Source organism: Aquarana catesbeiana, unplaced genomic scaffold (genome assembly GCF_042186555.1).
Source record: "Aquarana catesbeiana isolate 2022-GZ unplaced genomic scaffold, ASM4218655v1 unanchor225, whole genome shotgun sequence".
In the NCBI taxonomy this organism is placed as follows: domain Eukaryota; kingdom Metazoa; phylum Chordata; class Amphibia; order Anura; family Ranidae; genus Aquarana; species Aquarana catesbeiana.
Window position 1 is genome coordinate 573,115 of NW_027362652.1, and position 13,518 is coordinate 586,632.

General features: G+C 44.7%; 1 protein-coding gene across 2 annotated transcripts in view; it reads left to right on the forward strand.

Annotated features, from left to right (window-relative positions):
• The window catches only part of LOC141121548 (uncharacterized), a 75,129-nt gene that overhangs the window by 12,152 nt on the left and 49,459 nt on the right, over positions 1 to 13,518 (forward strand). Inside the window, exon 10 of one of the 2 annotated variants that reach the window (XM_073611173.1) lies at positions 4,476 to 6,785. The exons of the other annotated variant lie outside the window; for it this stretch is intronic. Within the exon in view, the coding sequence (XP_073467274.1) occupies positions 4,476 to 5,872 (1,397 nt within the window). The 3' untranslated portion in view covers positions 5,873 to 6,785. Of the gene's footprint in view, positions 1 to 4,475; positions 6,786 to 13,518 lie in introns of those variants that run through there. 2 annotated transcript variants of the gene reach the window in all.

The following is a 13,518-nucleotide window of genomic DNA, read 5'->3' on the forward strand; positions in this document are numbered from 1 at the left end:
CACCCTATTGTAACCACCTACACAACAGATGGCACTATGGGTCTCCTTAAGATCACTTCCCTTAACGAGCGTAGTCTTTCACATCCCAGAAAAGCACTCTCAGCTCTTGGCTGATTTGCGCAAATGTAAAACTCAAGTTGCTTTTTTGCAGGAAACGCACTCGCAGTAATTGTATTCCTAAACTGAATAATGGGGCCTTCCCGACGGCATACCACAATGTTTCGTCCATCTCCAAATTTAAGGGGGTCAGCATCCCTCTAGCTAAATTGGTCATTTGAGGTGCAGCGAGCAGACGCACAGGGCCGTTTTCTTCTCCTGAAGGGGAAGGTGTTTGACATGCGAGTTACCTTTGCCAACATATATTTCCCTATCGTGGACCATCCACAATTCTTGCGGAAACTCCTTCCTGAGTTACTGAAGTTCTCGGAGGGACTCCTAGTCTTTGGGGCAGACCTCAACTTCGCTATGGATCCATCCCTAGACGCCTCACGCGGCGCCTCCCATCTCTCCTATTTGCACCTTTAGTGCATGAAGGCGGATCTGCATACTCTACATCTAGTAGACCCCTGGTGGTTACTACATCCTCAAGACCAAGACTACTCCTTCTCCTATCTCCCTTATCCCGAAGGAGGGGAAAGACCCACTACGATGCAGGAACTATCGTCCAATAGCACGGACCTGAAATTGTTTGCAAACATTTTGGCCAATAGGTTGCTCTCACATATACCGAGTCTCATCCATAGAAATCAAGCAGGCTTTGTGCCCCACCGGGAGCAATGCGACAACACCATCCGTGTGGTAAACCTGATAGACGCAGCCAGGTCGTCGAAGCGGGCCCTTCTCTTGCTGTCTACTGACGCAGAGAAGGCCTTTGACAGCACTGACTGGTCCTTCATACGGGCCACCTTAGAGCACATTGGCCTCCAATCCTCCATGCTGAGTTTGATTCTATCCCTCTACTCCATCCCACTGCCACAGTCAAAGTCAATGAGACGAGGTCTAGCTTCTTCAACATTCGTAATGGCACACGGCAGGGCTGCCCTTTGTCTCCTCTGATATTCATACTCTCGTTGGAGCCCTTTCTATGCAGAATATGGGCAGACTCGGGCATCACTGGCTATCAAAAATCCTCAGGGTCCCACAAGGTGGTCGCGTTTGTGGATGACCTAATCTTTTTCCTAACAGAACCGCATACCTCTCTCCTGAACTTTCTCCAGACTCTACAGGAATATGGGGCTCTTTCTCCATTTCAAATTAACCTATCCAAATCCTCCATCCTTAACATTACAGTTGGTAAGGACACTGTCAAACACCTGCGTTCAACGTTCCCTCTTCGCTGGGTGACCAACCCTATTTCTTACTTGGGAGTCGACAATACTTCAGGCCCTTCTGACCTGTATTTGGCGAATTTCACCCCATTACTGCTCCGTCTCAGAGAGTGGACCTAATCCATTGGCATTCCCTTACGTTAATGTGGTTTGGTCGCTGCAATGCCCTCTAAGATGACTTATGTTGCCTAGGGTATTGTACTTGCTGCAGGCACTTCCTATCCGCCTCCCCCTAGTATTTTTCAAGCGAGTCGACTCTATGTTCCGCGATTTTGTCTGGTCCCATCGCAAGCCGCGCATTAGACCTTCAACTTATCTTTTTCACGTAACATAGGGGAGGGGTGGGTCTCCCGGGCGTGAGAGCCTATTACAGGGCAGCTCATCTCACCAGGTTGGTGGACTGGCATTGCAATGCAGAGGCAAAACATTGGGTGGCCATGGAAATAGAAGACTCCAATGACACGGCCAAGAGATGGCCCTGGATCACCTCACCTCTGCCAAAAAAGCTTACTGATCACCCTACATTGGGCAGCACACTACTGGTGGCCTGGGCTTTTTGACACTCTTCAGTATTTCCACTACCCTTCTCTATTGTGCCGGTTCGGAGTAATCCGCAATTTGCACCCGGCCTTCAGAATCCCCACTTCAAGAGATTGGCTGCGGGCGGCCGGCTCCACTTGTGTGACTTTGTGGGATCCAATGGCCAACTCTCCTCAGAGGCCGGGGGTGTCTGCTACAGATCCCCCTTTGGACTTCTGGAGTGGCCTTCAGCTGCGTAACTTCCTTCGCAGGTGCTCGGGGATCCCGGGCATCTCCCGTCAGCTTACGGAACTGGAACACATCTGTCATCGGGGGGAGCTGATCCGTCATTGCCCCTCGCTAATCTACGCCTCTCTGACTCAACCGGCGGAATGGTATGTTCCCCCGTTCCTCTCTAAGTGGGAAGCAGTCCTTGGCGTCCAATTCACTGACTGACAGAAGAAGATTCTTCATTTTGGTCAGAAGTCCTCCATAGTTACCAGAGTCCAAGAGACCTGTTACAAGATTTTGACCCGATGGTATAGGGTACCCACTAATCTGCACCATTTTTTTTCCACAAGTCCCTAGTCTGTGTTGGCGATGTGGCACTGCAGAAGAAACACATCTTTTAGGACTGTCCCAAACTCGGACCCTTTTGGCGAGAGGTGACCTGCACGATCAAACACTTGACCAATGTTACTCTGGATGGGAACCCCGCGGCTTGCTTGCTTCAACTTTTCGGAGCGACCAATCAAGAGATACAAAGCCTCCCTCACCATCCAGCTATTGAATGCTGCCAAAGCATGCATCCCCCTCTTTTGGAGATTGGAGAACCTGTCGGCGGAATCCCAGTGGTTTTCTAAAGTGAATGAACTGAGAGATATGGAGGATTTCACTGCCACCCTGCATAACTGGGAGGAGACCTTACGTGAGACCTGGAGACCATGGCACCACTTTGTGTATATGGACGCATACCTCCGAGAGGTTGCGCAGCCTGGCTAACCCTCTGGACTCGCTTTGCTTCCTAGTCGGGGCCACTACCTTTCTTCTACCTTTCTCTCCTTCCTCGATTTCGCTCTTATCTCACACTAAGAGATACCTGACCCCCCTCTCCATATCCTTTACTCTAGTTATGGGCTGTTTTGTTCAGATACTGTGAATATCCTATTTTGCATTATCCCTACCATAGTGTCCCATCTCTGGGCTCAGGTGGCCATCGGGAGCTTTGCCTCCCGAGAAACTGTAAGAGTTTATTTTATTGCATAGTTTCGCATATATGATTATGCGTTCTGGGTCTCTCAGGCAATTGTTTAGATGCCTCCCCGGCTCAGTGCACTGACAATATTTCTACACCATGCTATTCTCTCGTGCCATCCATACTTAGTATTGCCGGGGTAGTAGATATGTTGCTCACATCATGTGACCCTTTCTGTTTCTGTTATCTGAATTTTATTATATATCTCTACTGTCTATTTAGGCTGTAAAATGCACTTTTTTTGGAAAATAAATGTATTTAAAGAGGAGGGCCTATTAAAAAAAAAAAAAAATTAAAAGTCAGCAGCTACAAATACTGCAGCTGCTCAGCTGCTGACTTTTAATTGGACACTTACCTGTCCCAGGGTCCAGCGATGCGGGGGATAGAAGCCCCGCTCGTCTCCCCCTCCGTTTGGCGGCGCCGGCATTGCAACTGTGGGCGCCGGGCTGTGGCTTTACAGCCTGGCACCCACTGCGCATGCGTGAGCGGCGCCGCACGCCGTGATTGGCCGCTCAGTCACCTGGGAACTGTAATGGGTCCCAGATGATTGACAAGTGGGAGGGAACAGAGCCAAGTCCTTCCTGTGCCGAGGGGGAAGTGATGTCACCAGCCCAGGCACTGAAAGAGGCAGACTACGAGGGACCCCCTAGCAACAGGCATTTAGAGGTAAGTTAAAAAAAAAAAAATTTCCAAATGTTTTTTTTTATTTTTTTTTAGGCACAGTCATGCATTTTTTTTTTTTTTTAGGGTGGAACACTCCTCCAAACTTCCTCCAGTGCTTCTTGTCACTAGAAGCCTAGGATTATGGGCACTTGTTCTATGCTAAAGGGTCTGCAAGTCTGAATTTTGAACCTCTTCGTTATCAGAGATCACATGACTAGACATGTGCAATTGGTTTACTTCCGAATTTGTTTTCTTAACGAATTTTGACAAATTCGTTAACTTCCAAATTTTCACATTTCCGAACTTTCAAATTCCCGAATTTTCGGAAATTGGAAAATTCGAAATTTCAGAAATTCTGAAATGTGAAAATCCGAATTATCGGATTTCCGAATTTTTGAATTTCTGAAAAAAGCAAAAAGATGAATGAAAAGAAAACGAACACATATTTGTCAGTGCACATGTCTTCACATGACCCAGTTTTTAGGCTTGTAGTTGTGTGTAGTCCCCAGTTCCCAGTTCCTGCTCTTCTGACAAGGCTGTGTAAATGTAGAAGTGATCTAGGAGGAGGACCAAAGGCCCGTTAAGTCATAGCTGGTTGGGACATCCACAGAGAACATCTGCTCACTAAAATCCACCTGATCCAGATGGAATCTTGATTTAAGTGAACTAACCATCTTGTATTTATTGATCATGTTTTTATATTTTTCCAGAACACGTCATCAAAAAAGCCTCAACGGATCGTCTCACTTTATCTCTATGTTGGAAAATGGAAGATGAGGACATCACAAGAGATTGTGCAGGAGAAAAGACAATGAGCTCAGCTATGGATGGTGGATTTCACAGTGTGGATAGACTATCAAATTCCTCTAATGCTGAGCAACCTCATACTGTGAGAGATGGTTCCGGAATTCAGGGGCAGGAGACATTTTCCGGTCCTGAATGTGGGGAGAGTTTTAGCTCTTTGTCTCATCTTTTCTTACATCAAAGAAACAATCTAAATTCCTGTCCTGAGTTTGGGAAATGTTTTACACGAAAATTAGGACTTGTTCTACATCAAAGTTCTCACACAGGGGAGAAGCCGTATTCCTGCCCTGGGTGCGAGAAATGTTTTTCAAAGAAATCAGACCTTGTTAGACATCAAAGATCTCACACCGGAGAGAAGCAGTTTTCCTGCTCTGAGTGTGGGAAATATTTTTTATATAAATCAGAACTCGTTCGGCATCAAAAGTCTCACACAGGGGAGAAACCGTATTCCTGCCCTGAATGCGAGAAAAGTTTTTCACAGAAATCTGACCTTGTTAGACATGTGAAATCTCACACAGGGGAGAAGCCGTATTCCTGCCCCATGTGTGGGAAATGTTATATACGGAAATCAGACTTTGTTATACATCAAAGATCTCACACTGGGGAGAAGCCGTATTCCTGCCCTGAATGCGGGAAATGTTTTTCAGAGACATCCAATCTTTATGCACATCAAAGGACTCACAAAGGAGAAAAGCCACATACCTGTTCTGAGTGTGGGAAATGTTTTTCTCAGAAATCAAAACTTGTCACACATCAGAGATCTCACACGGGGGAGAAGCTTTATTCCTGTCTTGAGTGCGGAAAATGTTTTCCGGAGAAGTCCAGACTTTACAGACATCAGAGGATTCACACAGGGGAGAAGCCGTATTCCTGCTCTGAGTGCGGGAAATGTTTTTCACAGAAATCAGACCTTGTTAAACATCAAAGGTCTCACACAGGGGAGAGGCCGTTTTCCTGCCCAAGCTGCAGGAAATGTTATCGACATAAATCAGACTATGTTAGACATCAAAGATCTCACACGGGGGAGAAGCCGTATTCCTGCACTGAGTGCGGAAAAAGATTTCCGGAGAAGTCCAGCCTTTACAAACATCAGAGGATTCACACAGGAGAGAGGCCGTATTCCTGTGCTATGTGTGGGAAAACCTTTTCACAGTCATCCCATCTTTACGTACATCAGCGGTCTCACACAGAGGAGAAGCTGTGTTCCTGTCCGGAGTGCGGGAAATGTTTTGCACAGAAATCAGACCTTGTCAGACATCAAAGAACTCATACAAGTGAGAAGCCGCATTCCTTCCGTGAGTAAGGAAAATGTTTTTTTCACAGATGTCCCATCTTCACAGACATCAGAGAATTCACACAGCGGAGAAGCCGTATTCCTGTCCTGAGTGCGGACATTTTTTTCACAGATATCAGACTTTGAAAGACATCAAAGACCTCAAAGAGGGTAGAAGCTGCATACCTCTCCTAAGTACAGTCGATGTTTTTTTTTTAGAGAAGTCCAGGCTTCAGAGACATCAGAGGAGAAGCTGCATTCCTGTCCCGAGTGTGAAAATGTTTTACATAGACATCAGACTTTGCTATACATCATAGATCGTATCCACTTGAAAACCAGGCCTTTTCTGGAACTTTTTGTTTCAAAGTTTAAACCAGTTTTTTTTGCTAGAATATTACTTAGAACCCCCAAACATTTTTTTTTTAGCAGAGACCCTAGAGAATAAAATGACGATCATTTTAATATGTTATGTCACACAGTATTTACGCAGCGGTCCTTCAAAAACAATTTTTATTGTTTAATTATTTTTATTAATTTTTATTAAACTATTTTAAGTATTAAAAAAAACACTTTAATAAATTAAAAAAACAAAACACAATATTTACCCCAATTTTTTTGTATAATGTGAAAGATGATGTTAAGTCAAGTAAATGGATACCTAACATGTCATGCTTTAAAATTGCGCACGCTCGTGGAATGGCGACAAACTACGGTACTTAAAAATCTCCATAGGGGACACTTTATTTTTTTTTAGGTTACTTAGATTAGATTAGAGTAACAGAGGAGGTCTAGTGCTAGAATTATTGTTCTTGTTCTAACATTCACGGTGATCCCTCACATGTGTGGTTTGAACACCATTTACATATGCGGTACGACCACTCAGCGCAAGGATGAGGCACTTTAAAAAAAAAAATTCTTATTAATTTCCTTTTTTTTTTTTTTTTTTTTTTTTTTTTTTACACTGTCCCTTTTATTTATTAAATTTTTGATCACTTTTATTCCTATTACAAGGAATTTAAAATCGCTTGTAATATAAATAAGGATAACAGGTCCTCTTTATTGAGAAATCTGGGGTCAAAAAAACCCCAAATCTCTCATTTACCTTTTAAAAGCAAAACATTTTTTTAAAATTTTTGCTTTAAAAAAAATTAAAATTATTTACTATGGCCCGGGAACAGGAAGTGGCGTCAGACGTCTTTCCGGTACTCCAAGGGCATGGAGACGAGTGGCATCTCCATACCCAGCTACCAATCGCATTGGATTGTTTCTGTGCTTCACCGATGGGTCAGGTAAGCCCGGGCCTACCCCCCTCTAAAAGTGATCCCTCGACGAATCTGCCAACGCGTTCACTTTTATCAAAAAGAGAATCAGCCATAGTAAAAAAATAACCACCAGGGTTATGGGAAAAATAGTAAAAATACGTCAATAAAAAAAGTAGTAAAAATATGTCAAAGTAATGACGTATCTTTATTATGGGCCAATCGGCAAGTGGTCTGCCTAGCGTGGGGTTCAGCAACAAGTAGATCGCGATCTACCAGTAGATCGCGGACAGGTGATTGGTAGATCGCGAACTGTACTTGCTGACCCCCCCCCATCCCAGAGCATCAAACAGAGTGCAATGCAGCGGGACTACTTGTAAAGTTGGAGCTTGTAGTAGGGAGCAAGAGCTATAAAATCTGATGCCTCCTCTGTAGTGCCGGCTCCTGTCCCATGCGGAGTGATACCAATTGCACTCCACCTCTTATCCTGGCTAGCGGTCTCCAGAGTGGTGCCAACAGATGGAAAGAAGAGATCTTCAGGTCAGTGTGAAGCAATACACTGGGCATAATAATATAAGGCTGCTTTCACACTGATGCACTGTGGTTTACCCATACCGCGGGTGCAGTGCAATGTACCTGTAGCTTTTCTGCGGGTTAGCTGCACTTAGCCATAGACTTCCTGTGGGTTTGGTGCGCTTTCTGAATGCAGAAGTTTTGGTGCATTTTCAGAAAGTTCACCACACTTGCAGGATATAATAGAAGTCTATGACAAAGCACTGCTAACCCAAGAAGGTTGCAGATGCACTGCGCTGCACCCAAGGTGCAGGTAAACCGCAGCACGTCAGTGCGAAAGCAGCTTTATAGGGGACTCAGAACAGTAAGGGTTCATTTATATTTGTCGTTGAGGGGTTGTAAAACCCCATAGTTAAGATGTGTTTTTACCACCCCTGCCCCAACTGAACCCCCTTAAGCTGCAGTAGCCAAGGGTGTACAAGTCACAGCCGCAGCAGGAGTTATACACCCTGTCATGGTTGGTGGATGTAGCACCTGCCAAGCATGACCCATTCAAGTGAATCAGGCCACTCTGTAAATGCCCTGCAACCTTGTATAGTACAGCAAACAAGGGGTTAAAGAAGGCAGCGTTGTATTGCTTTAACCCCATTGGACTCCGCAAAAGCATGCAGTTGCGGGACGCTTGCAGAGTGGGCCCCTAAGGGTGCCGCTGCCAAATGCAAATAAGGGCTCATTCACAAGTGCAGCAGGCTCTGCTGCTGCTCTGAAAAGCGATCTGAGTGACCTGATTTAAACCCATGATTGCCGCGCAATGCACGCGATTGTGAGACGGTAGTGCCACAATTAGAGGTTTAAATCGGGTGTGAGGAGGCGAAACTGTGCCTGGTGATTTTTGACTTCTCCCATGTTGTTCAGGTAATTCTCTACCTCCTTTAAGGTTGCTTTGAGTGTAGAAAATGTTTTTCCTTATAACTCCGTGGCATCATACATCATGACTACCGTTCAACTTCCTCAGGACCGTATAAATAAAGATAAATTTGAGTACCATCCTATGAGAGATGTTTCTTTTTTAGTCCTCCTTTCTCCAGGATGAAGACTTACTTAGCTCAGTAAATCAGAGGTGCAAAGATCTGGTGATGGGCCTCTAACAGTGTCTCCTCGAATACAGCTGATATTGAGATATTTTAAACAGCTAAGTGGCAATTTTTACTACCAGGTGGTCTTTCTTTGGAGTACGAGTCTTACATGAAGTATGATCCTGCTTGCTTCTCTATATGTTATCTGAGTCTTGTTTGCCATTCAGCTGTCTCTCTCCCTGTGCAGTGCCTGTGTATCTATGCTTCTTTGGTGCATTCCAGCCACATGGGTATGGCCCATGATCAGTAAAGCCTACTACACACTATGAGAAAATCAGAAAGTTTGTCCGATTTTCCACGAACGTGCGTATCATGATGTAACCAACAATGGTATTAACTTGTATGAAAAGTATTGACCAACAAAGGCAAATTGAGCTGCAGTGCTGTGAAAAAGTATTTGCCCCTTCCTTTTTTATTTTTTTTTTTTTGCATATTTGTCACACAAATTTAGATCATGAAACACATTTTAATGAGATAACCAGAGTGACTATGAAATGCAGTTTTTAAATGATAATTTCATGTATTAAGGTAAAAAAGCTGTCCACATCTGCCTGGCCCTATGTGAAAAAGTAATTTCCCCCTAAACCTACTGTCTGGTTGTGCCAACCTTCAATAAAGCGTTTGCGATAACTGAAAATGAGTCTTTCACGTCACTGTGGAGGAATTTTGGCCCACTCTTCTTTGCAAAATTGTTTTAATTCAGCCACATTGGAGGGTTTTACAACATGAATGGCCTGTTTTAAGGTCATGCCACAGCATCTCAATCAGATTTAAGTCCGGACTTTGACTAGGCTACTTTAAAACCTTCCTTTTGTTTTTTTTTTAAGCCATTCAGAGGTGGACTTGCTGCTGTGTTTCAGATCATTGTCCTGCTACATAACCCAATTGCGCTTCAGCTTGAGGTCAGGAACTGATGGCCAGACATTCTCCTTTAGGATTTTCTGGTAGAGCTCAGAATTCATGGTTCCATCAATTATGGCAAGTCTTCCAGGTCCTGAAGATTCAAAGCAGCCCCGGACCATCACGCTACCACCACCATGTGTGACTGTTGGTATGATGTTCTCTTTATGAAATGCTGTGTTAGATTTAGGCCAGATGTAATGGGATGCACACCTTCCAAAAGGTTCAACTTTTGTTTCATCAGTCCACAGAATATTTGCCCAACAGTATTGGGGATAATCAAGATATATTTTTGGCAAATATGAAACAAGTGTTCTTTTTGGTCAGCAGTGGCTTTGGCCTTGGTAGTCTCCCATGGACGCCATTTTAGCCCAGTCTATTTCTTATTGTTGAATCATGAACACTGAGCTTAACTGAAGCAAATGAGGCCAGCAGTTCTTTCGATGTTCTGGGTTCTTTTATTGCCTCCTGGATGAGTTGTCGTGGTGCTCTTGGAGTAATTTTGGTAGGCCGGCTACTCCTGGGAAAGTTCACCACTGTTGCAAGTTTTCTCCATTTGTGGAAAATGGCGCTCACCATGATTCACTGGAGTCCCAAAGCTTTAGAAGTGGCTTCCAGACTGATATGCGTCAATTCGTTTCTCATTTGTTCTTGAATTTCCTTAGATCACGGCATGATGTGTTGCTTTTTGAGATCTTTTAGCATGCTTCACTTTGTCAGACAGCTTCTATTTAAAGGAGAAGTACAGCCAAAGCTCATTTGGCTGTACTTCTCCTATGTATCACAGGAGTGCAGTTCGTTCTGCACTCCTGTGACCCGTTTTCAGCAGAGTGGGCTGAAGTCCCCTCTCTGCTGACGTCAGAGTCGGCCAAGCCTCAGCATCATCATGACTATGGAGTCGGGATACACCAGATCCCTGGACTGACACCCAGCTCAGCCTCTCAGCGAGCCGATGAGAGCCTGAGCCGGCCGCTCCCATCCACAGCTCAGCGCTTCAGTAAACGCGTAGGGGGGGAAAGCAGAAAGCTGTGACTGACAGTCAGCAGCTCTCTGCTCGGGGAGCTGTGAGAACCGAGAGATCGGCGGTGTGTGATCGCTCGTTTCTCAGTGTAGACAAAGTATTGGGACACCTGCCTTTACACGCACATGAACTTTAATGGCATCCCAGTCTTAGTCCGTAGGGTTCAATATTGAGTTGGCCCACCCTTTGCAGCTATAACAGCTTCAACTCTTCTGGGAAGGCTGTCCATGAGGCTTAGGAGTGTGTCTATGGGAATGTTTGACCATTGTTCCAGAAACGCATTTGTGAAGTCAGGCACTGATGTGGATGAGAAGGCCTGGCTCGCAGTCTCCACTTTAATTCACCCCAAAGGTGTTCAAACGGGTTAAGGTCAGGGCTCTGTGCAGGCCAGTCAAGTTCCTCCACCCCAAACTCGCTCATCCATGTCTTTATGGACCTTGCTTTGTGCACTGGACCAAATCATTTGGTGGAGGGGGGATTATGGTTGTGGGGTTGTTTTTCAGGGCTTGGGCGTGGCCCCTTAGTTCCAGTGAAGGGAACTCTTAAAGCGGGAGTCCGGCGACCGATCTTTTTTTTTTTGTTAGGTCATTGAGACACTTTGCTAACCCCAAAATAATACTCACAGTTTGGGTGTAATATTTTCTCCTCTGTCTGTTTCCGTACTGAAGAATAACTTAAAAAATGTGATGCTGGCTGTTTCCATCTTGCTTGTGGGCATGTGAAGCCCACAAGCATTGATTTCCGGTATGTGGTGAATGCTGTTCATTCACAGCTTGTTCACAAGCATGATCATTGTTCCCGCACTGAATCTTGGGAAGCCTGACACTAAGCTCCCAGGAGACAGTGGAAAGGCAATAAACACGCCTACTCCCATGGGAGGAGAGACGGGAAGTGCCACAATAAAGTACAATATAAAGGTAATTACAGCGATAAAAAAAATTTTCGTGCGGCATTTGAACATCTATGCAATTAACTGAAGGGGGTAAGATTAAGTAAAAAATTTGAGTGGAACCCCGCTTTAAGGCATCAGCATACCAAGACATTTTGGACAACTTTGTGGGGACAGTTTGGGAAGAGCTTTCTTTTGGTGGTATTTGATCACCTCTGCGTTTTTTATTTTTTGCGCTATAAACAAAAAACGGGCAACAATTTTAAGAAAAAACTCTATTTTTACTTTATGCTTCAAAACGTATCCAATAAAAAAAAATGTAAAAAAATCGAATTTCTTCTTCAATTTAGGCCAACATGTATTCTGCTACAAGAAAATCCTAATATGCGTATATTGATAGATTTATGGACTTTTTATTTGATTTTTTTTTTTACTAGTAATTGTGGCAATTAGCAACTTATAGCGGGACTGCGACATTGCGGTGGACAAATCTGACACTAAGTGACACTTTTGGGGACCTGTGACACTAGTACAGTGATCAGTACTACAAATATGCACTATCACTGTACTAATGACACTGGCAGGGAAAGGGTTAACATCAGGGGCGATCAAAGGGTTAACTGTGTGCCTAGGGAGTGCTTGCTTAGTGTGAAGGAGGTGCTTTAACTGTGGGAAGGCAGAGATCCGTGTTCCTGCTTGGCAGAAACACAGGATCTCTATCTTCCCTACTACCAGAATGGCGATTAGCCCTGTTTACATAGGCAGACCACTGTTCCACCTCTCTCGGAAATGATCGGCGGGTCCCGGCGGACTACCGGCTGATTGGCTCCTGCTGTGTCCAATCACAGTGGGCGCGGGTAGCTGGTGGGCGCGTGTGCGCACCCCAGACTCGGGAGCGCAAAATCACATACCTGTACGTGATTTTTCACAGGTGAAGCCGCCTCGTCACTGTTAGAATTATTTCTAATGCACTAAGCCAGAACTTTGAAGAGTGCTACTATTTTGTAACTCCCTGAAATATCCCTGGCTGGCATGACAGTGTTTGTTTCACTACTTAACGTCTGCCTGCCCGCATTGTACTGTGGATGGGCAGCTGCTGTAGGCAAAGTGACATATTGGTACGTTGCTTCTGGGTATAGGGCACGCACATGCCCAGCCCCCCCCAGCTGGCGCCTGCTTGTACACAGTGGGAGCCTGTCAGCCAGTCCCAGCCAATGATTCACGGGTCAGGACCTGCTGTTCAGCTGTGTACAACCAACCCATGAGCTCTGTGTTGAGATTCAACACAGAGCTTTGTACACGGTGAGGGATCTGTCAGTTTCTCATCCCTGCAAAGCTGGGATAAGAAGCTTGAGAAATCATTAGTAAAAAGCAGCGCATATTACATAGTTAGGCACGCATTTAACCCCTTGATCGCCCTTGATGTATACCCCTTTCCAGCCAGTGTCATTAGTACAGTGACAGCGCATATATTTTTAACACTGATCACTGTATTAGTGTCACTGGTGAGGTCAGTGGCAGTCGGCTCCCCCCCCCCCAGCATCAGTTAATGTCAGATTGTTTGCCACACTATCGTAGTCCCATTATAAGTCGTTGATCGCCGCCATTACTAGTAAAAAAATATATATTTAAATTCCAGTATATATACACCGTAGTTTGTCGGTGCTATAACGTTCACGCAAACCAATCAATTTTTTTTTAACCGCTTCACCCCCCGGAAGATTTTACCCCCTTCCTGACCAGAGCACTTTTTTACGATTCGGCACTGCGTTGCTTTAACTGACAACTGAATTGCGCGGTCGTGCGACGTTGCACCCAAAAAAATTGACATCCTTTTTTTCCCACAAATAGAACTTTCTTTTGGTGGTATTTGATCATCTCTGCGGTTTTTATTTTTGCGCTATAAACAAAAAAAAGCGACAATTTTGAAAAAAAAAAAAAAACGCAATATTTTTTAC